This window comes from Anomaloglossus baeobatrachus, chromosome 7, assembly GCF_048569485.1.
Source record: "Anomaloglossus baeobatrachus isolate aAnoBae1 chromosome 7, aAnoBae1.hap1, whole genome shotgun sequence".
Classification (NCBI taxonomy): Eukaryota; Metazoa; Chordata; class Amphibia; order Anura; family Aromobatidae; genus Anomaloglossus; species Anomaloglossus baeobatrachus.
Window position 1 is genome coordinate 36652276 of NC_134359.1, and position 21349 is coordinate 36673624.

At 41.3% G+C, this 21349-nt stretch overlaps 1 protein-coding gene across 8 annotated transcripts in view; it reads left to right on the forward strand.

Moving 5' to 3' along the window:
- FMNL2 (formin like 2) overlaps nucleotides 1-21349 on the forward strand; it is a 300140-nt gene that overhangs the window by 264215 nt on the left and 14576 nt on the right. For 5 of the 8 annotated variants that reach the window (XM_075317219.1, XM_075317215.1, XM_075317213.1 and 2 more), the window contains exons 16-24: nucleotides 5239-5259; nucleotides 6940-7064; nucleotides 8803-9005; nucleotides 13422-13656; nucleotides 16012-16080; nucleotides 16163-16243; nucleotides 16613-16742; nucleotides 19293-19456; nucleotides 20603-20704. In XM_075317219.1, the coding sequence (XP_075173334.1) occupies nucleotides 5239-5259; nucleotides 6940-7064; nucleotides 8803-9005; nucleotides 13422-13656; nucleotides 16012-16080; nucleotides 16163-16243; nucleotides 16613-16742; nucleotides 19293-19456; nucleotides 20603-20704 (1130 nt within the window). The remainder of the gene's footprint in view (nucleotides 1-5238; nucleotides 5260-6939; nucleotides 7065-8802; nucleotides 9006-13421; nucleotides 13657-16011; nucleotides 16081-16162; nucleotides 16244-16612; nucleotides 16743-19292; nucleotides 19457-20602; nucleotides 20705-21349) is intronic. The other 3 variants (XM_075317218.1, XM_075317221.1, XM_075317220.1) reach the window with 1 other exon arrangement.

The window sequence follows — 21349 nt, forward strand, 5'->3', positions numbered from 1 at the left end:
GACCTGTGACCCCTGGCTTGCCCAGGGCGTCACATACGTTTCTGCAGACGGACACCCGAACGTAGGTGGTCTACGTTCGGGTGTCCGTCTGCAGAAACGTATATATGCACAAAATTGCACAAAACAGAGCACACGCTAACGCAGTGCGCTCCATAACAGTGAATGGCCCTGTCGGGCGCATGCGTCCGGAGCACGTTTTGCAGAATGGGGGAGGGGTGGTCCGGACGGATGCCCCGACGGGACCTGTGCACGTAGAGAAAAACGCAATGTGAAAGGGGCCTTAAAAACTGCAAACCATTATAGCGAGCTCGCTGATAGATCCTCAGTTAACTCATTCTGTAGCAAACAGTACCACATTGCAGCCCTGAGGCTATAGAACGCAAACAGTGCAAAATATTTACTAGAACCCAATTGAAAAAATAATTTTTAGACTGAATTCCATGATTTTAAGTAAAAAAACAAACAAAAACCCTTTAAGTATCTTGAAGTCCCTACAAACAAATGGGAAGTTTATGGGGGATTACCATGGACTTAAATTAGGTTTACCTGCAGTCAAACCACATTGATATTACCAAATGACAAACTCGACTGCATTGCACGTTACAAACTCGTCTCGGCTACATTTATCATTTCCTTACATTCCATGCTGGTGATAAATAGCAGATATTGAGATCCATAATCTTCTAATATCTGTCATTTCTGCTCTACTTTCCTTTATAGTTGCCGCTGGCTGATAAAGGCGAGTCATGAGAGTGTAGGAGTCAGGTAGTCAGTGTGGGCTGCTTTTTTTCCCACGGGATTAGATTAGGGTATTTGCTGAGTGATTAGGTGAGCAGGAAGGGCAGGATCGTGAGTCAGCGCATTGCCTTATATCCCAGGTGATAACACGCTGACATCACGTCCTCATTCCCAGGATGTTTCCACAAGTACGAGCTGCTCACCAGTTCATGTGCGGCATAAAACTGTACATTTATGGTTATTTATTTATTTTTAGAATCCTTATATACTTGGAGCAGGAAATGCAAAATTCTATAGAACACGTCACTGTCTCTTTAAATTTAAAGGGAGCGTTCTTTAAAGTTAGAGAATGTTCTAAAAACAACAAATGTGCCTGTACTCCCTTCTTCAATGCCTTGCCATCCCAGTGCTACCACTTTGGTGGTCTGGACGTGGGACTGTCTGCTTCTCCAGTCACCTGACCACTGAATTGATTGGCTGCAGTGGTCAGGTTACTCAGTAGGGATTTTATTTCTTCCTGTGCCGGCTGAAGTATTGTGGAATTCAAGGGAAAAGAAATATTTATTTCTTTATTTTATAACAATTTCGGAAAATTTGGAAAAACGTCTTTAATTCTGCTCAGGGGCCCAATCTTACTCAGGTTGGAGTTGTGACGGTTCATTTATTAAACAAAAAAAGGGACCTATTATATAGATTCCCTCAGTTTATAATTTCTATATGCAATAGCACCAATTAGTTTTCCATCGTTACCAACAAGGATGAACGAATTATTTCGACGTGAATCGAATTTGAGTTAAAATTTTAGGAATTCATTTTGCACAAGTCAACCAAACTGTCCGCCACCGTTTCACACTTTGCAGCTCTCACATCGTATGGTATATATAGCACAGCCACTCAGGAGAGACTGTCATAGGCTGTATAAAAGCCGAGGCAGGGAATTCAGCAGCTACAGTGCCTTGTGAAAGTCTTCGGCCCCCTTGAATTTTTCAACCTTTTCCCACATTTCAGGCTTCAAATATAAAGATAAAAATGTTAATGTTCCGATGAAGAATCAACAACAAGTGGGACACAATTGTGAAGTGGAACGAAATTTATTGCTTATTTTAAACTTTTATAAAAAATAAATAACTGAAAATTGTGGCGTGCAATATTATTCATCCCCTTTAGGTTAATACTTTGTAGCGCCGCCTTTTGCTGCGATTACAGCACAAGTCGCTTGGGGTATGTGTCTATCAGTTTTGCACATCGAGAGACTGAAATTCTTGCCCATTCTTCCTTTGTAAACAGCTGGAGCTGAGTGAGGTTGGATGGAGGCGTTTGTGAACAGCAGCTTTCAGCTCTTTCCGCAGATTCTCAATTGGGTTCAGGTCTGGACTGTGACTTGGCCATTCTAACACCTGGATATGTTTATTTGTGAACCATTCCATTGTAGATTTTGCTTTATGTTTGGGATCATTGTCTTGTTGAAAGACAAATCTCCGTCCCAGTGTCAGGTCTTTTACAGACTCCAACAGATTTTCTTCAAGAATGGTCCTGTATTTGGCTCCATCCATCTTCCCATCAATTTTAACCATCTTCCCTGTCCCTGCTAAAGCACAGCAGGCGAAACCATAATGCTGCCACCACCATGTTTGACAGTGGGGATTGTGTGTTCAGGGTGATGAGCTGTGTTGCTTTTACGCCAAACATATCGTTTTTTCATTGTGCCCAAAATGTTTGATTTTGGTTTTATCTGACCAGAGCACCTTCTTCCACATGTCTGGTGTCTCCCAGGTGGCTTGTGGCAAACTTTAAACAACACTTTTTATGGATATCATTGAGAAATGGCTTTCTTCTTGCCACTCTTCCATAAAGGTCAGATTTGTGCAGTGTACGACTTTTATCCTATGGACAGACTCTCCCACCTCAGCTGTAGATCTCTGCAGTTCATCCAGAGTGATCATGGGCCTCTTGGCTGCATCTCTGATCAGTCTACTCCTTGTTTGAGGTGAAAGTTTGGATGGACGGCCGGGTCTTGGTAGATTTGCAGTGGTATGATACTCCCTCCATTTCAATATGATCGCTTGCACAGTGCTCCTTGGGATGTTTAAAGGTGAGGAAATCTTTTTGTAACCAAATCCGGCTTTAAACTTCTCCACAACAGTATCACGGACCTGCCTGTTGTGTTCCTTGGTCTTCATGATGCTCTCTGCGCTTTACACAGATCACTGAGATTATCACAGAGCAGGTGCATTTATACGGAGACTTGATTACACACAGGGGCTTATATTTATCATCATCAGTCATTTAGGACAACATTGGATCATTCAGAGATCCTCAATCAACTTTGAGTTTGCAGCACTGAAAGTAAAGGGGATGAATAATATTGCACGCCCCAATTTTCAGTTATTTATTTTTTTTAAAAGTTTAAAATAAGCAAGAAATTTTGTTCAACTTCACAATTGTGTCCACTTCTTTATTCTTCACCATAACATTACATTTTTTTTATCTTTATGTTTGAAGCCTGAAATGTGGGAAAAGGTTGAAAAATTCAATGGGGGGCGAATACTTTCGCAAAGCACTGTATTTTATGGTCAATCTGAATAGTGATAAAATTTCAAAGCTCACAGCTTAGCCATAGAAATAGGGAGAGAAAGCAGTAAACAAACTGTACTGACCGTGTGTGACAGCGCATCGGTGAAGAACAGGTCGCGTTCGTTTATCCATAGCTCTATATAGATGGAAGACATGACACATTCAAATTTTAAGAGATTCACTCAGATTTTTAATTGTCAACATTGATGTTGGTAATTTTGGAACAATTGAGCCCTGTTGCTGGGATATTATTAGCAAATCTGAGACTGTTGACACAGGGGCGGACACAGACAGAAGAAGGCCCCTGTGCAAGAACTGTATGTGGGCCCTTTGGAGTCCAATCATGAAGCTTTTTGCAGTTTGGGGGGAAAGGTGGGAAATAAATCCCCTTTACCTGTTGGGTATTTGTTTGACTGCACAGGTTGCACCAATGAAATTGACACCCCTTTGTTGACAAGTTTATTCTGCCCCCCTTGCCTGATGGATCCATCTAATATATAAAGCTCAGTGTATGTATGTGTGTGTGTGTATGTCCGATAAAGGAATCCGCACCATCGCATTTACAATCACGAAATTTTGCACAGAAGCCTTATGTGACCCAGGGAACATCATAGACTATGTTTCGACGGGAAAATTTAATCCCACGCTTTACAGTTAATCTCCAAAATCCTGCTTCCATTAAACTGAATGCAGGTGGGAGCTATAGGTTATTAATACTAACTGTCAGTGGTTGCTATAGGAACAAAATAAACTGTTAGTATAAGAAGCTTATGTGTGAGGTAATATGATGTTGGTGTGGAGACAGATAGAGAGAGAAAGAGACAGAGAGACAGAGACAGACGTGGAAAGAGAGAGACAGCCCTGGAAAGAGACAGCCCTGGAAAGAGACAGCCCTGGAAAGAGACAGACAAAGACAGATGGGGAAAGAGACAGACAAAGACAGATGGGGAAAAAGACAGACAAAGACAGATGAGGAAAGAGACAGACAAAGACAGATGGGGAAAGAGACAGACAAAGACAGATGGGGAAAGAGACAGACAAAGACAGATGGGGAAAGAGACAGACAAAGACAGATGGGGAAAGAGACAGAAGGGTAAAGAGAGAGACAGACAGACACACATATAGAGACAGACGCAGAGATAGAGACAGATAGACTGATACAAATACAGACAGAGACATAGATAAAGAAAGACACAGACAGACAGACAGACAGAGACACACAGAAAGAGACTGAGAGAGAGACAGAGAGACAGAGACTATCTCGGGCAACGCCCGGGTACTACAGCTAGTTAAATATAAGGTATGGACCAAAGACTGATCAGCCTCAATCTGTGAGTAACCTGGAGACGAATGTTCAATTTGTGCGCAGCTCCTCCGCAGGACAAAGGAAATATTACACAGGATGCATTCAGCTCAGTGTGTAGCTTATATAAAGCATGGACATGCCGGGTCCTCCAGAAGAAAGTCACTCGTTGTAGCTGCCGCTCAGGTGGATTGATGAGGGTCTCGGGGTCCCCCCCATCTATTTTCGGAATGGGCTTCACAATCCATACTATCCCTCTCTCCCTGTATAGCCCAGCAGTAGTGTCAGTCCATTATGTATTAGTTACATTAGATTAGGAGATTAGTTTATGTTGATTGCTTTTAGATCTTAATCTCGGCTTCAGAGCCAAGGAGGGATTAATGTAATTTGGAAACTGTATATAGCTCTGGATATAGAGAAATCCTAACAGCAAAACCAAATCATGTCTAATTGGCTTTACAAGACGTTTTACTCCGCGCCGGAGAATGGATGTCTGCGAAACGCGCGTCCAGTGTCATACAGAGTGTTGTAACCCGTCCCGCAGTGATGTAACTGGTGAGCTATTATTAACATATCACCCTATGACACTAATCTCTCTCCTTGTTTTTTCGCTTCCGCTAAAGACGGGCCGATCAAGCTATTCTGTAGGTTCCCTTCCTTCTTCTGTACTGATCTCCCGATGCATCTCATTCTGCATGTTTTGTTATTAAAATATTGTACATATTAATAAATTTAAAGTAATACGCCATGAATTTTTTTGGCCCCTGCAATGCTTTCTCCGATCTTTTAATGTACTAGCTGTGTCATTTATTTAATCGCACCTAATTTACATTTACTGTTTTCGAACACTTTATTATAGGTAGTTGGGTCATGTGATCTCCAGTCTGGCAACCAGTGGAGTACATGCTAATGCACAGACAGGAAGTCAGTCTCTCATTTCCTGTAAACTGCCAGATGACATCATCACCTATCAGATCCATCCTGGCATCTTTGACTCCTCTCGTCCCAACCCAGCTCCATTCTGTACCCTCCTTGATGGGGTAGTCTAGCTAAAAAAAAACCCCAAACCTGTCCTGATGGGTTGAGTTCTTTTACAAAGGTGCTATTACCACATCTGCCATGTTTGTTCTAGAACATACTCATATTTCCCTGATGGGGCAATCTATCTAAAAAAAACCAAACCCCTGTCCTGATGGGACAGTCCTTTTATGGAGGTGCTATTACCACATCTGTCATATTTGTACTGGTACATACTCAGATTGCCCCATTAGGGAAATATGAGTATGTACCAGTACAAATATGACAGATATGGTAATAGCACCTCCGTAAAAGGACTGTCCCATCAGGACAGGGTTTTTTTGTTTTTTTAGATAGATTGCCCCATTAGGGAAATATATCTAACCCCCCCCCCCCCTGTCCTGATGGGACAGTCCTTTTACGAAGGTGCTATTACCACATCTGCCATATTTGTACTAGTACGTACCCATATTTCCCTGATGGGGCAGACTATCTAAAAAAAATAGCTTGTCCTGATGGAACAGTTCTTTTACGAAGGTGCTATTACCACTTCTGCCATGTTTGTTCTAGTACATACTCATATTTCCCTGATGGGGCAGTCTATCTAAAAAAAAAAAACGTGCCCTAATGGGACAGTTCTTTTATGTAGGTGCTATTACCACTCCTGCCATATTTGTTCTAGTACATACTCATATGTCCCTGATGGGGCAGTCTATCTAAAAAAAAAAAAGCCTGTCCTGATGTGGTAGTTCTGTTACGAAGGTGCTATTACCACTCCTGTCATGTTTGTTCTAGCACATAGACTGCCCCATCAGGGAAATATGACTATGTACTAGAACAAACATGGCAGGAGTGGTAAGAGCACCTCTGTAAAAGAACTGCCCCATTAGGACAGGGTTTTTTTAGATAGACTGCCCCATCAGGGAAATATGACTGTCTAAAAAAAAAACCTGTCCTAATGGGGCAGTTCTTTTACAAAGGTGCTATTACCACTTCTGCCATGTTTGTTTTAGTACATACTCATATAAATCATAGAATAACCGAACCAGAGCATCTTTTCTTATAATTCTGCCCTGTGTTATTTCCCCTAGAAATCTATTAATGAATTGATATCTGGATTTGAGAGTATTTGATGATAACTCCCTCTTTAGTTAGATCTTTTTTAGATATTTTTTGTAAACTGTTACAAATATCATGGTATCGTTTCACTTCTATGTATATTATGTCATTGTATGGACTGTGTGTTTGTGTTATGGACGGACTTGCAATCGGGGGAATAATTTTTACATTTTATTTTTGATTTGCAGCTGTGAAAATTAAGAAGCCAATCAAGACAAAATTCAGGATGCCAGTATTCAACTGGGTAGCCTTAAAACCCAACCAGATCAATGGCACAGTCTTCAATGAAATTGATGATGAAAAGATCCTGGAGGTAACGGAAAACGCTCACATTATGTACAGAGAGTTCAATTATAAATGGTCACTGCTGTTTTAACAAACGATGCATCAATCAATAGTATGTATAAATATGAGAAATATCTTATTAGAGACATCGACCTCTTTTTCCACTAATGAGTCATTTGTCACCTCCTCATTCACTCAGAAATACAGCTAAAATCTGGCTTGGTCCGAACTAGATGGTCTGCCAGATTTTTAGAGCTGTCTGTTGATAGATATGAAAGAACCGTTAAAAAAAAAACAAAAAAAAACTACGTGCTGAAGCTTTCTAGTAAGTGTTTTATCTCACTCAGAGCTGGATTCACAGCTACACTGCTCAGCACTGCTTTATAAAGTCTTCCATGCTGCTTTCACTCAGAAATATAGCTAAAATCTCTTTTGCTGAGAGCTAGATAATCTGTTAACCTTTTGAGCTGCAAATGCTGCAGCTTTCTAGTAAGTGTTTTATCTCACTTATAGCTGGATTCACAGCTACACTGCTCAGCACTGCCGTATAGTCACTGGTGTTTTAACAAATATTGCATAAATCAATAGTTTGTATAAATATAAAGAAACTTTATAATATATATTGTTACAGACATATTACTCTTTTTCCACATATGAGTCACTTGTCACTTGTCTTCTTTGACTTCTCAACTCATCATTCATTTAGAAATAGAGCTAAAATTTGTCTTGGTCAGAACCAGACAATCTGACAACTTTTTGAGTGGTCTGTTGATGTCTATGCAGCTTTCTAGTAAGTGTTTTATCTCACTCAGAACTGGATTCACAGCTACACTACTCAGCACTGCTGTATAAATGGTCACAGCTGTTTTAACAAATGTTGCATAAATCAATGCAAGCTGTGGTCTGCAGCTTTCTAGTAAGTGTTTTATCTCACTCAGAGCTGGATTCACAGCTACACTGCTCAGCACTGCCATATAAATGGCTACTGCTGCGTTGACAAACGTTGCATAAATCAATAGTACGTATAAATATGAGAAACTTTGTAATATATTTTACATAGTTCCTTTTTTTTCCACTTATGAGTCTCTTTGTCCTCTTGGACTTTTGAACTCATCATTCACTCAGAAATACAGCTAAAATTTGTCTTGGTGAGAACCAGATAATCGGCCAATTTTTTGAGTAGTCTGTTGATGGCTCTGAAAGAACAGTCAAGAAACAAATGTGTTGCAGCTTTTTAGTAAGTGTTTTATCTCACTCAGAGCTGGATTCACAGCTACACTGCTCAGAACCGCTGTATAAAGACCTCCATGCTGCTTTTGCTCAGAAATACAGCTAAAATCTGTCTTGCTCAGAACTAGACGGTCTGCCAACTTTTTGAGCTGTCTGTTGTCTATGAAAGAACAGTTAAAAACATGTGATGCAGCTTTCTAGTAAGTGTTTTATCTCACTCAGAGCTGGATTCACAGCTACACTGCTCAGAACTGCCGTATAAAGTCCTCCATGCTGTTGCTTTTACTTCTGAACATGTGTGGCAAAGATACAGGAGAGCAGGAATCCGTCATATCTGTGTGTGCTGTGTATGGGAGACATCATAGCAGCTGGTCTCCACCCACCAGCTCAGAGACGATAAGTTGTATAATGGCCAGAAGCAGCTTAACAGTTTATGTTAGGAGACAGTATTTGCCTATGAGATGTTCTCGTTTATCATCCATTAACATTTATTCCGCACTTGCAGACACTTAATGATAATGTATTCCCCATTTTAGGACATTAATGTAGATGAATTTGAAGAAATTTTTAAGACAAAAGCCCAAGGTCCCGCCATGGATGTCACTTCCAGCAAACAGAAAACAGCACCCAAAGGCTCCAGCAAGGTGACATTACTGGAAGCAAACAGGGCCAAAAACCTCGCCATCACCCTGAGAAAAGCAGGGAAGACTGCGGAGGAGATCTGCCGAGCCATCCAGCAGTAAGTAGTGAACCTGCGCTGGGGGGGACACATGCTGCAGATTAGGGGATTACTGCAGATCCTGTTATACAATTTACCCAGCTCACTGATTAACTAGTTTTTTCACATTTGACTCGGAAAAAAGTTGACCAGTGACGCATATTATAGAATAATAATAATTTTATTCATTTATATAGCGCTATTAATTCCACAGCGCTTTACATACATTGGCAACACTGTCCCCATTGGGGCTCACAATCTATAGTCTCTATCTGTATGTCTTTGGCGTGTGGGAGGAAACCGGAGAACCCGGAGGAAACCCACGCAAACACGGGGAGAACATACAAGCTCCTTGCAGATGGTGTCCTTGGTGGGATTTGAAGCCAGGACCCCAGCGCTGCAAAGCTGCAGTGCTAACCACTGAGCCACCACAAGACTGCAGTGCTAACCACTGAGCCAACCACAAGACTGCAGTGCTAACCACTGAGCCACCATGCCGCCCTATTATATAACTACTATTGGTTTCTGCGCTGGAAAATATAAACTATAGAGACCTGGTGTTATAACTTCTCATGAGGCCTCTGAAGTTCTGCAGAATTGTCACAGTCACCTCTTTGTTACTCCGCCGCTCATGACAAGTAGGACTGTTCTTATAAGCGGGCTTTCACACTGCATTTTGTCCCCCATTCAGTGGTCCCGCCGGGGCTTGTGTCCGAATTTCCAGCTAAACTGGATTCGGACCTATGCGCTGACGGGTCCAGTGACTATAGTGGTGCAGATGGAGTCACCTTGTGCTGTGTTGTGCACCATTTTCGGGCGTACAGGCGTACAGGAGGCGGACACCAAGATGCAGTCTACAATGTCTTGGTGTCTGCCTCCAGTAGGCGTATACGCCTGAAAATGGAGCACAACAGAGCACACAGGGACTGTCTGCACCATTATAGTCAACTGTTCCATTGGCGCTTACATCCCAATCCCGCTTTGCTCCAATGGGACCAGTAATAAGGGACAAAATGCAGTGTGAAAGCACTCTTTGCAGTTTCACAAATTAACAGGTCACTGCCTCCAACAAGATCAACTCTTTCCTCCTCTGCTGCTGTCAGGATTGCCATCACCCATCCCCACCCAGTGAATGACACTGCCCTTTGCAACATGTTGAACTGTCCTTAACATGATAATATACTATGACAAGTCATTGCGTCCTACAAGATCAACACACTGCTCTTCCGCTGCTGTCTGGATTCCCATCATCCATCCCCACCCAGCGAATGACACTGCCCTTTGCAACATGTCCATCTGTCCTCCTTAACATAATTATATGATAAGACAAGTCATTGCCTCCTACAAGATTAACACACTACTCTTCTGCTGCTGACATAGCTCTCGTTATCAATCCCTGTCCACACAATGACGATTTATCACATATAGCTCTGCTTCATGTATGTAGTAATATCAATGGGCAGGTCACTGGCTATCACAAGATCAACACAATGGTTTCCTGCTGCTATCATGTTTGCTGCTATCAATCCTTACTATTTATCACATACAACCCTGTCCTCATTAACATAATGATAGCATTAGACAGGTCACTGCCTGTTACAAGATCAACTCACTGTTCTCCTACTGCATTCATAACTCCCTGTCCATGGACGGATACTACTATTTATCTTACCGTATGTAGCTTGACTTATCTACCCATTAACTGAAATGGGCAGGTCACTGCCTCTCACAAAATCAACACACTACTCTCCTGCTGTTTACATCACTCCATTATCTATCCATAGTCATTCACGTATACTTTAATTTTCCACTTGTCCCTGCATCATTTACACAGTAATATAAACGGGCAGGTCACTGCCTCTCACAAAATCAACATACTACTCTTCTGCTGCTTATATCACTTCCATTATCTATCCCTATTCATTCACTGATACTCTCATTTTCCACTTGTCCCTGCATCATTTACACAGTAATATAAATGGTTAGGTCACTTCCTTGCCTCAAAATCAACATACTACTCTCCGGCTGTGTGCATTATTCAATTATTTATCCATATTCATTCACTGGTACTCTAATTTTCCGCTTGTCCCTGCATCATTTACACAGTATTATAAATGATCAGGTCACTGCTGCTCACAACATAAACATACTCCTCTTCTGCTGCTGCCTTGGTTTCTCCCATTCATATTGGTCAGTTTAATAAGACTTTAATTAGCTTCATCCAGCCTTTTCCTTATCAACAGTCACATGAATGGGCAGGTCACTGCCTCTCACAAAATCAACATATTATTCTCCTGCTGCTTGCATCACTTCATTATCTATCCATATTCATTCACTGATACTCTCATTTTCCACTTGTCTTTATATCATTTACACAGTAATATAAATGGTTAGGTCAGTGCCTCTCACAAAATCAACACACTACTCTCCTGCTGCTATCACTTCCATTTTCTATCCCTATTCATTCACTTATACTCTCATTTTCCGCTGGTCCCTGCATTAGTTACACAGTAATATAAATGGTCAGGTCACTGCTGCTCACAACAGAAACATACTCCTCTTCTGCTGCTGCCTTGGCTTCTCCCATTTATATTGGTCAGTTTAACGAGACTTTAATTAGCCTCATCCAGTCTTTTCCTTATTAACAGCCACATGAATGGGCAGGTCACTGCCTCTCACAAGGTAAACTCTCTCTGCTCCTGCTGCTGTGATGATCTGATTGGTTCAGTAATGAGGATAGACATGTTCATGAAGACATGCAGAACTCTGTCCTCTCTCTGGTATATCCAGATCTTTTGAGATATGACCCCCTCATCCCTAGTCTTGAGAAGACGCCCACAAACAAGAATTGAGGGTTACGCCCACTTGGCCAACAAGACTATATTTTTATATAAGGTAGAAGGGGCTGTATCTCAGGAACAGAGAAGCGCAGGAACAAAAGAAAAGCATCTCCAGATTCAGGAGAACAGCGGCATCTACACCAGATAAAAACAATGGCATAATTATATCAAGTGATAGATCCAGCCATTGTATAAATGCAGACGGGAAAAAAAAAAACATGGAATGGCAATTTGTGCTGGGACTTATCAGGGATCAAAACGTTCCTGTGTCTGGTCTAGACGGCTGAGTGATGCTGATTTCCCTCCATTCCTCATCCAGATAACACAAATGCAGATGACGTGAAGCGTTCCCTTTGCTATTCGGAAATCAATAATCTTCGTCTCCCATTAATATGCACAGAAGGTTCTGCATCTCGGTGGTGCGGGTCCGGTCCAGCTCCTTCCAGACTCTGTGTCTCTTTTATGAAAGATCCTTAACTCTGCCTTGTGTTTGTCGTTCGCGATTTCCTTTGTTTAGGCCAAATGATGGATCTGTAGATCGGCCTCTCAGGTGTCCAGTCATGTCTGTTTTAGTAAATGCAGGCATTCCCTATAGAATAACAATTCTGGAGGTTCTTTTCTTAAGCTAGGGTCACACATAGCGATGCAGCAGCGATCACGACGACGATCTGCGTCGTTACATGGTCGCTGGTAAGCTGTCACACAGGCAGATCTCACCAGCGACCCGTGACCAGCCCCCAGCCAGCAGCGACGCGTGGAAGCAACGCTGCACTTGGTAACTAAGGTAAATATCGGGTAACCAAGCAAAATGCTTTGCTGGTTACCCAATATTTACCTTGGTTACCAGTGCACGCCGCTTAGCGCTGGCTCCTTGCACTCGTAGCCAGAGTACACATTGGGTTAATAAGCAAACCTTTGCTTATTTACCCGATGTGTTCTCTGGCTACGTGTGCAGGGAGCAGGGAGCCGGCACTGGCAGCCTGAGAGCGGCGGATGCTAGTAACTAAGGTAAATATCGGGTAACCAAGCAAAGCACTTTGCTTGGTTACCCGATGTTTACCGTGGTTACAGCTTACCGCAGCTGCCAGAAGCCGGCTCCTGCTCTTTGCACATTCAGTTCGTCGCTCTCTCGCTGTCACACACAGCGATGTGCACTTCACAGCGGGAGAGCAACGTCCAAAAAATAGTCCAGGAAATTCAGCAACGAGCGGCGACCTCACAACAGGGGCCAGGTCGTTGCTGGATGTCACACACAGCGACAGCGACGGGACGTCACTGCTACGTCACAGAAAATGGTGACTTAGCAGCGTCGTCGCTGTATTTGTGTGTGACATGACCATTAGAATTCTGCATTATCTTGTTCCTCTGTTATTCCTCCTAGAAATGTATGAATAAACAGATAACTGAGAGTTACCAATTAGGGGTAAGTCCCCTGCACAATGTAACCCTAGCTAATCAGTGCTGAAAATGTCAAACTGTATAGGTCAATTTATACAAACATTTCCAGGAGGAAAAACAGAGGAGAGGTGACAGGTAAGGGCGCTTTCAATGATGTATGCTATTACCGGCTGATTTTTGTCATTGTGTTTTTTTTTAGGTTTGACCTGAAAACGTTACCCGTGGACTTTGTGGAGTGTCTGATGAGATTCCTGCCCACGGAGGCTGAAGTGAAGGTGCTGCGGCAGTACGAGCGGGAGAAGAAGCCTCTGGATAACCTGTCCGATGAAGATCGCTTTATGATGCAGTTCAGCAAGATAGAGCGGCTGATGCAGAAGATGACCATCATGGCCTTTATCGGGAACTACAATGAGAGCATTCAGATGTTGACGCCGGTGAGTGCGTCATTTGTGTTCACCAAAACCTGTCTGTATTTACTGTGGGTGTGTATGGGTGTATATGTGTGGAATGGGATTGTAAGTCTGCGTTTCTGTGCATGTATGTATGAATGTGTATGTATGAGTGTATGAGTGTGTATGTATGTGTATGCATGAGCGAGTATGTATGAATGTGTATGTGTGTATATATGAGTGTGTATGTATGAATGTGTATATATGAGTGTATGAGTGTGTATGAATATGTATGTGTGTATGAGCGAGTGTGTATATATGAGTGTGTATGTATGTATGTGTAAGTATGAGTAAGTGTGTATGAATGTGTATGTATGAGCGTTTATGAATATGTATGTGTGTGAGTGTATGTATGTATGTGTGTATGATCGAGCATGTATGAATGTGCATGTGTGTATATGAGTGTGTATGTATGAATGTGTATGTATGACGTATATGTATGAATATGTATGTGTGTATATATAGTGTGTATGTATGTGTAAGTGTGTGTGAATATGTATGTATGAGTGTGTATGAATAGGTATGTGTGTTTGTATGAGCGAGTATGTATGAATGTGTATGTGTGTATATATGAGTGTGTATGTATGAATGTGTATGTTTGAGCGAGTATGTATGAATGTGTATGTGTTTATATATGGGTGTGTATGTATGGGCGAGTATGTATGAATGTGTATGTGTGTATATATGAGTGTGTATGTGTGTATATGAATGTGTATGTATGAGCGTGTATGTATGAATATGTATGTGTGTATATATAGTGTGAATGTATGTCTAAGTATGAGTAAGTGTGTATGTATGTATGAGTGTGTATGAATAGGTATGTGTGTATGAGTGTGTGCATGAGCGAGTATGTGTGAATGTGTATGTATGAGTGTGTATGTATGAGTGTGTATGAATATGTATGTGTGTATGTATGTGTATGTATGAGCAAGTATGTATGAATGTGTATGTATGAGCAAGTATGTATGAATGTGTATGTATGAGCGTATATGTATGTGTGTATGTATAGTGTGTAAGTATGAGTAAGTGTGTATGAATGTGTATGTATGTATGAGCGTTTATGTATGAGTGTGTATAAATATGTATGTGTGTGTGTATGAGCGAGTATGTATGAATGTGTATGTGTGTATATATGAGTGTGTATGTGTGTATATGAGTGTGTATGTATGAATGTGTATGTATGTGTGTATATATAGTGTGTATGTATGTGTAAGTATGAGTAAGTGTGTATGAATGTGTATGTATGTGTGTATATATGAGTGTGTATGTATGAGTGTGTGTGTATGAGTGTGTATGTATGTGTATGCATGAGCGAGTATGTATGAATGTGAATGTGTGTATATATGAGTGTGTATGTATGAATGTGTATGTATGAGCATATATGTATGAATATGTATGTGTGTATGTATGAATGTGTATGTATGTGTAAGTATGAGTAAGTGTGTATGAATGTGTATGTATGTATGAGCGTGTATGTATGAATTTGTATGTTTGAGCATGTATGTATGAATGGGTATGTACAGTATGTATGAATGGGTATGTACAGTATGTATGAATGGGTATGTACAGTATGTATGAATGGGTATGTACAGTATGTATGAATGGGTATGTACAGTATGCATGTGTATGTATGGGTATGTACAGTATGTATGAATGGGTATGTACAGTATGTATGAATGGGTATGTACAGTATGTATGAATGGGTATGTACAGTATGTATGAATGGGTATGTACAGTATGCATGTGTATGTATGGGTATGTACAGTATGTATGAATGGGTATGTACAGTATGTATGAATGGGTATGTACAGTATGTATGAATGGGTATGTACAGTATGTATGAATGGGTATGTACAGTATGTATGTGTATGTATGAATGGGTATGTACAGTATGCATGTGTATGTATGAATGGGTATGTACAGTATGCATGTGTATGTATGAATGGGTATGTACAGTATGCATGTGTATGTATGTATGGGTATGTATGAGCCTGTATGTATAGTGTGTGTATGGATGAACGTATATATATGTGTGAATGTATATGCGTGTATGTATGTTTTATGTATGAGCATGTATGTATAGTATATATGAGCGTGTATGAATGAGCGTGTATGTATAGAGCGTGTATGTATGAGTGTGTGTATATGTCTATGAATGTTTGGGTCTGTGTGAATATTGTGTGTATAAATATATATAATGCATGGATGGGAGTACAAGTGCTTGTGTAATTGCGTGTATATGTATGATTTTGATCTTGTGTGTATACTGTATGTATAAATGTGATTGTGTGTAATGGAAAAATGAAACTATTATTACAAATTACTATTGTCTCTTTATAGCAACTTCACGCCATCATTGCTGCATCTGTTTCTATTAAATCATCTCAGAAACTAAAGAAAATACTTGAGGTAGGTAGGACTGTGATCGCAGTGAGGGTATGGCGATCTGCGGTGGACGAGCTTCTCATCTTAGTTCTTTCTCTTTTTGCAGATTATTTTGGCTCTTGGAAACTACATGAACAGCAGTAAACGCGGAGCCGTCTACGGCTTTAAGCTTCAAAGCTTGGACTTGGTACGTACACCTCAATATTCTCACAGGGCATGAAGGCAGGTAACCCAAAAAATGTCAGTCCGTAAGCCAGCATGCCTTGAGTGTTTTGCTGGTCCAAAAACCCTGCTGTCCTTCATAAAAACGTAGAAGTAAATGATAAAATTCTGTCTGTCTGCTGCCACCACTAGAGGGCGCTCACTACCACTAGTCCAATTAGCACTGTATGATTCCATATGCAGTGAGCTCCCTCTAGTGGTGGCTGCACTCAGCGAGAAGATTGACATTTTACTTTGTTTTGTTCTTATAAAATCTTTTAATTTTTACTATAATTTACAGTTATAATAATGTTTAGCTTTATTTTCTGCCTCCTTTTTGTTTATTCATTGACAGCTTCTGGACACAAAGTCAACAGACAGGAAACAGACCTTATTGCACTATATCTCTAATGTGGTACGAGAAAAGTACCCACAGGTTGCTCTGTTCTTTAATGAACTGCATTATGTGGAAAAAGCTGCCGCAGGTAAGGTTCTTAGAAGTGGAGATGTCCTATTTAAAGGGGTTTTTGACTTTTGGACAAAACCTAGTTTTTTTGAGGGGTCCTTTGACTTTAACTTTACTTTAAAGGGGTAATCCGACCCCACTTATTACCATGTTCTAAAGGACGCAAGTGTACACAAGCCGGCAGATATTTGTGCACATAACGTACTGGCTCACATGCGGAGAAAGCCAAGTATAGCGCCTCTCTGTTTCTCGCAGTCCTATACACAATGAATGGAGTGGAGGTTGAGAATGGGTTCAGGGCAGGTGGTTCCAGGGATCCAATGCTCCAGTTTTGGGATGGGGTGGCCCAATCCTTTTTGTTTGGAGGAAGATAAGCCACTGCCAGAAGTGTCTTTCGAGACTTTCCACTCTTTATCTCCAATAAAGACACATGAATGCTCGGCTGAGCCAAGTGCTCGTGTTATGGGGGAGTTGGGACAGATACAGTCATGGCCAAAAGTGTTGGCACCCTTTAAATTGTTCCAGAAGATGAAATATTTCTGAAATATGGTCATTACATCGCCATCCAAAATCCTTTGGTAATCTTCAGATTTCATGATGCCTTGCACACAGTCAGGGCACCCAGTGCCAGAAGCAGCATAACAACCCCAAAACATCTGTGAACCTCCACCATATTTGACTGTAGGTTCTGTATTCTTTTCTTTGTAAGCCTCATTCCATTTTTCTTAAACAGTAGAATGATGTACTTTACCAAAAAGCTGTATCTTGGTCTCATCTGTCCACAAGACACTTTCCCAGGAGGATTTTGGTTACTCATGTACATTTTGGTAAACTGCAGTCTAGCTTTTTTATGTCTCTGTATCAGCAGTGGGGTCCTGCTGGGTCTCCTCTATAGTATTTCATTTCATTCAAATGTGGGCAGATAGTTTGCGCTGACACTGATGCCCCCTGACCCTGCAGGACAGCTTGAATTTCGTTTGAATTTGTTTGGGGCTTATCCACCATCTGGACTATCCTGTGTTACAACCTTCCATCAATTTTTCTCTGCCGTCCACATCCAGGAAGACTAGTCACAGTGCCATAGGTTGTACACTTGTTTATATTGAGCACCATGGACAAAGGAACATGAAAATCTCTGGAGATGGACTTGTAACCTTGAGATTGTTGATATTTTTCAACAATTTTGGTTCTCAAGTCCTCAGATAGTTCTCTTCTTCTCTCTCTGTTCTCCATGCTTAAGGCCCTGTCAAACACAACGAGATCGCTAATGAGATCGTTGGTGCGTCACCGTTTCTGTGACGCAGCAACGATCTCGACAGCGATCTCGTTATGTGTGACACCTACCAGCGATCAGGCCCCTGCTGTGAGATCGCCAGTCGTTGCCGCATGGTCCGGATTATTTTGTTTAAAGGCGATGTCCTGCTGGGCAGGACGCATCGCTGTGTTTGACACCTACCAATGATCTCTTATACAGGTCGCTCATCGTTACTGCGTTGTTGGTAAGGTCTGACTGTGTGACATCTCACCAGTGACTTCCCAGCGACTTCCCAGCGATCCTTATCAGGTCACATCGTTTTCGGGATCGCTAGTAAGTCGTTAAATGTGACGGGGGCTTTAGTGTGGCACACAGACATGCAATGCAAAGATTGGGGCAACTTCTCCCCGTTTTATCTGGTTTCAGATGTGATTTTCATATTGCCCACACCTGTTATTTGCCACAGATGGGTTTGAACGAACATCACATGCTTGAAACAAAGTTGTTCACCCACAATTTTGGAAAGGTGCCAACAATTTTGTCCGGCCCATTTTTGGGATTCTGTGTGAAATAATGTCCAATTTAGCCTTTTTCCCTCAGTTTTCTTTTGTGTTGTTCCAATACACAGAAAAGGAAATACACTTGTGTATAACGAAACGTGTAACGGCAGTCATTTTCTGGGAGAAATACCCAATTTTCTGGAACAATTTCAAGGGTGACAACATTTTAGGACATGACTGTAGCTGTCTACTGAATGAGCCTTCAGCAAGCAATCATCTCATGCGTGGCCATGTGGAAATGAGTGTTACCCTTAGATTTCGGCATACTTCACTGTAGATCCTCTTCTAAAATACATGTCAGATTTGCCGTGATGTAAGGGGCACCATGATCAGGACTAGTCAGGATCAGTCGTTGCTATCTGTATTCATGTATGAGTAGATTTAATAGGTATTTCTCATATACAAGTGTGTGTATGTATATGCATATATAAAATATTATCCATTTAGGATCCAAATCATGAGAAAACAGATTCTTTCTTTCATTATCAGAGTATTTATTACCCCTGACCCCGCAGCAGATGAATAAGCGGCCTAGAGGACTCTGCCTCATTATATACATTCCTACTCTCCCTTATCTTGCTTTATAGCACAATAAACCAATGCTTGTCTATATTGTCTTTTTTGTAATGTAACATGAGCGCCCCCACCTGGCCATAGTCAGGTACTGCAGGTCTCAGATTCTGCAGCGTGGGCTCAGTAGGCCCCGTTGTTGTCTATTAATCGCTGTTATCTGCTCCACCCCCCCCTTTTGCAGTCTCCCTTGAAAATGTTCTCCTGGACGTAAAGGAACTTCAAAGAGGGATGGATCTGGCCAAGAGGGAATACACGATGCACGATCACAACGTGATGCTGAAGGAATTCATCCAGAACAATGAAGGCCGGCTGAAGAAACTACAGGACGATGCAAAAATCTCACAGGTAGCGAGATGGTTAATAGTAAGGGGATCCTGGCCTGTTACAGAACAGGAGGAGCGGATCAGATTCCTACACATATTGGGTGAAAGGTTTTATTTAGTATTTTATTCATTAAAATCTTTGGTGTGTCTGCATATAAGAGTCCAGTGGGCGGTCCCACTAGTGATTGACAGTCTAGCATGTAGCGGAGGTATCTGTCAATCACTAAAAGGACCACCCACTGGACTTATGATACAAAGACCAAGGATTTCAATTAATAAAATCCAAGTTATGTTGAATCCAATATATTGTATATCATTCTGCTCAGTTTCTCCTTCTCTATACTGGGCTGTCCACAGATCGGATGGCATGTACAACAGGACAACCCCTCCACCTCACTGCACAGGATCCTTCCTATATGCTGAAATCTTGACATATGACATACATTTTTATATATGCCACATAATGGAGTCTGTATAGAGGCATCTTAAAGGGGACCAACCACCAGGATTTTCCTATATAAACTAAAGCCAGTGCTATACTGGAGCTATCATGCTGATTCTATACATACCTTTAGTTGTGAGATCAGATGTATAGTTTCTGAAATGCAGGCAAGTAAAGTTTGTGAAATGCACTGTTATTTGATTGATAGGTGCTGCAGAATATCTAATAGGTGGGTCGAGTTTTGCTAGTTATTCCTGCCCCTGTCTTTCTGTCTGTCCTTCCTCCCTGTCTCTTATTACTGGGGGAGGAAGGAGGGAGGAAGGACAGGCAGGCAGACAAGGGCGGGAATAACTAGCAAAACTTGACCCACCTATTAGATATTCTGTAGCTGCTATCAATCAAATAACAGTGAATTTCACAAACTTTACTTGCCTGTATGTCAGAAACTATACCTCCGATCTCACAACTAAAGGTATGTATAGAATCAGCATGATAGTGCCAGTATAGCACTGGCTTTAGTTTATATAGGAAAATCCTGGTGGTTGGTCCTCTTTAAGATGCCTCTATACAGACTCCATTATGTGGCATGTATAAAAATGTATGTCATATATTCAGATTTCAGCATATAGGATCCTGTGCAGTGAGGTGGAGGGGTTATTGTCTGATACACATCAGATTACCCTGTGACCCCCAAACCTCTGACCATCTGTCCTGTGTCCCTTCCAGGATGCCTTTGATGATGCAGTAAAATATTTTGGTGAAAATCCTAAAACCACTCCTCCATCCGTATTCTTCCCAGTGTTTGTCAGATTTGTAAAAGCTTACAAGGTGAGATATCTATCTATCCCTCTATCTATCCATCCCTCTAGCTATCCCTCTATCTATCCATCCCTCTATCTATATCTATCTATTCCTCTATCTATCCATCCCTCTAGCTATCCCTCTATCTATCCATCCCTCTATCTATATCTATCTATTCCTCTATCTATCTATCCCTCTATCTATCCCTCTATCCCTCTATCTATCTATCTATCCCTCTATCTATCCATCCCTCTATCTATCCATCCGTCTAGCTATCCCTCTATCTATCCCTCTATCTATCCATCCCTCTATCTATCCATCCGTCTAGCTATCCCTCTATCTATCCCTCTATCTATCCATCCCTCTATCTATCTATTCCTCTATCTATCTATCCCTCGATCTATCCCTCTATCTATCCCTCTATCTATCTATCCCTCTATCTATCTATCTATCCCTCTATTTATCATCCATCTATCTATCTATCTATCTATCTATCTATCTATCTATCCCTGTCTGTCTGTCTATCTGTCTATCTATCTATCTATCTCTCTATCTATCTATCTCTCTATCTATCTATCTATCTATCCCTCTATCTATCTATCCCTCTATCTATCCCTGTCTGTCTGTCTGTCTATCTGTCTATCTATCTATCTATCTATCCCTCTATCTATC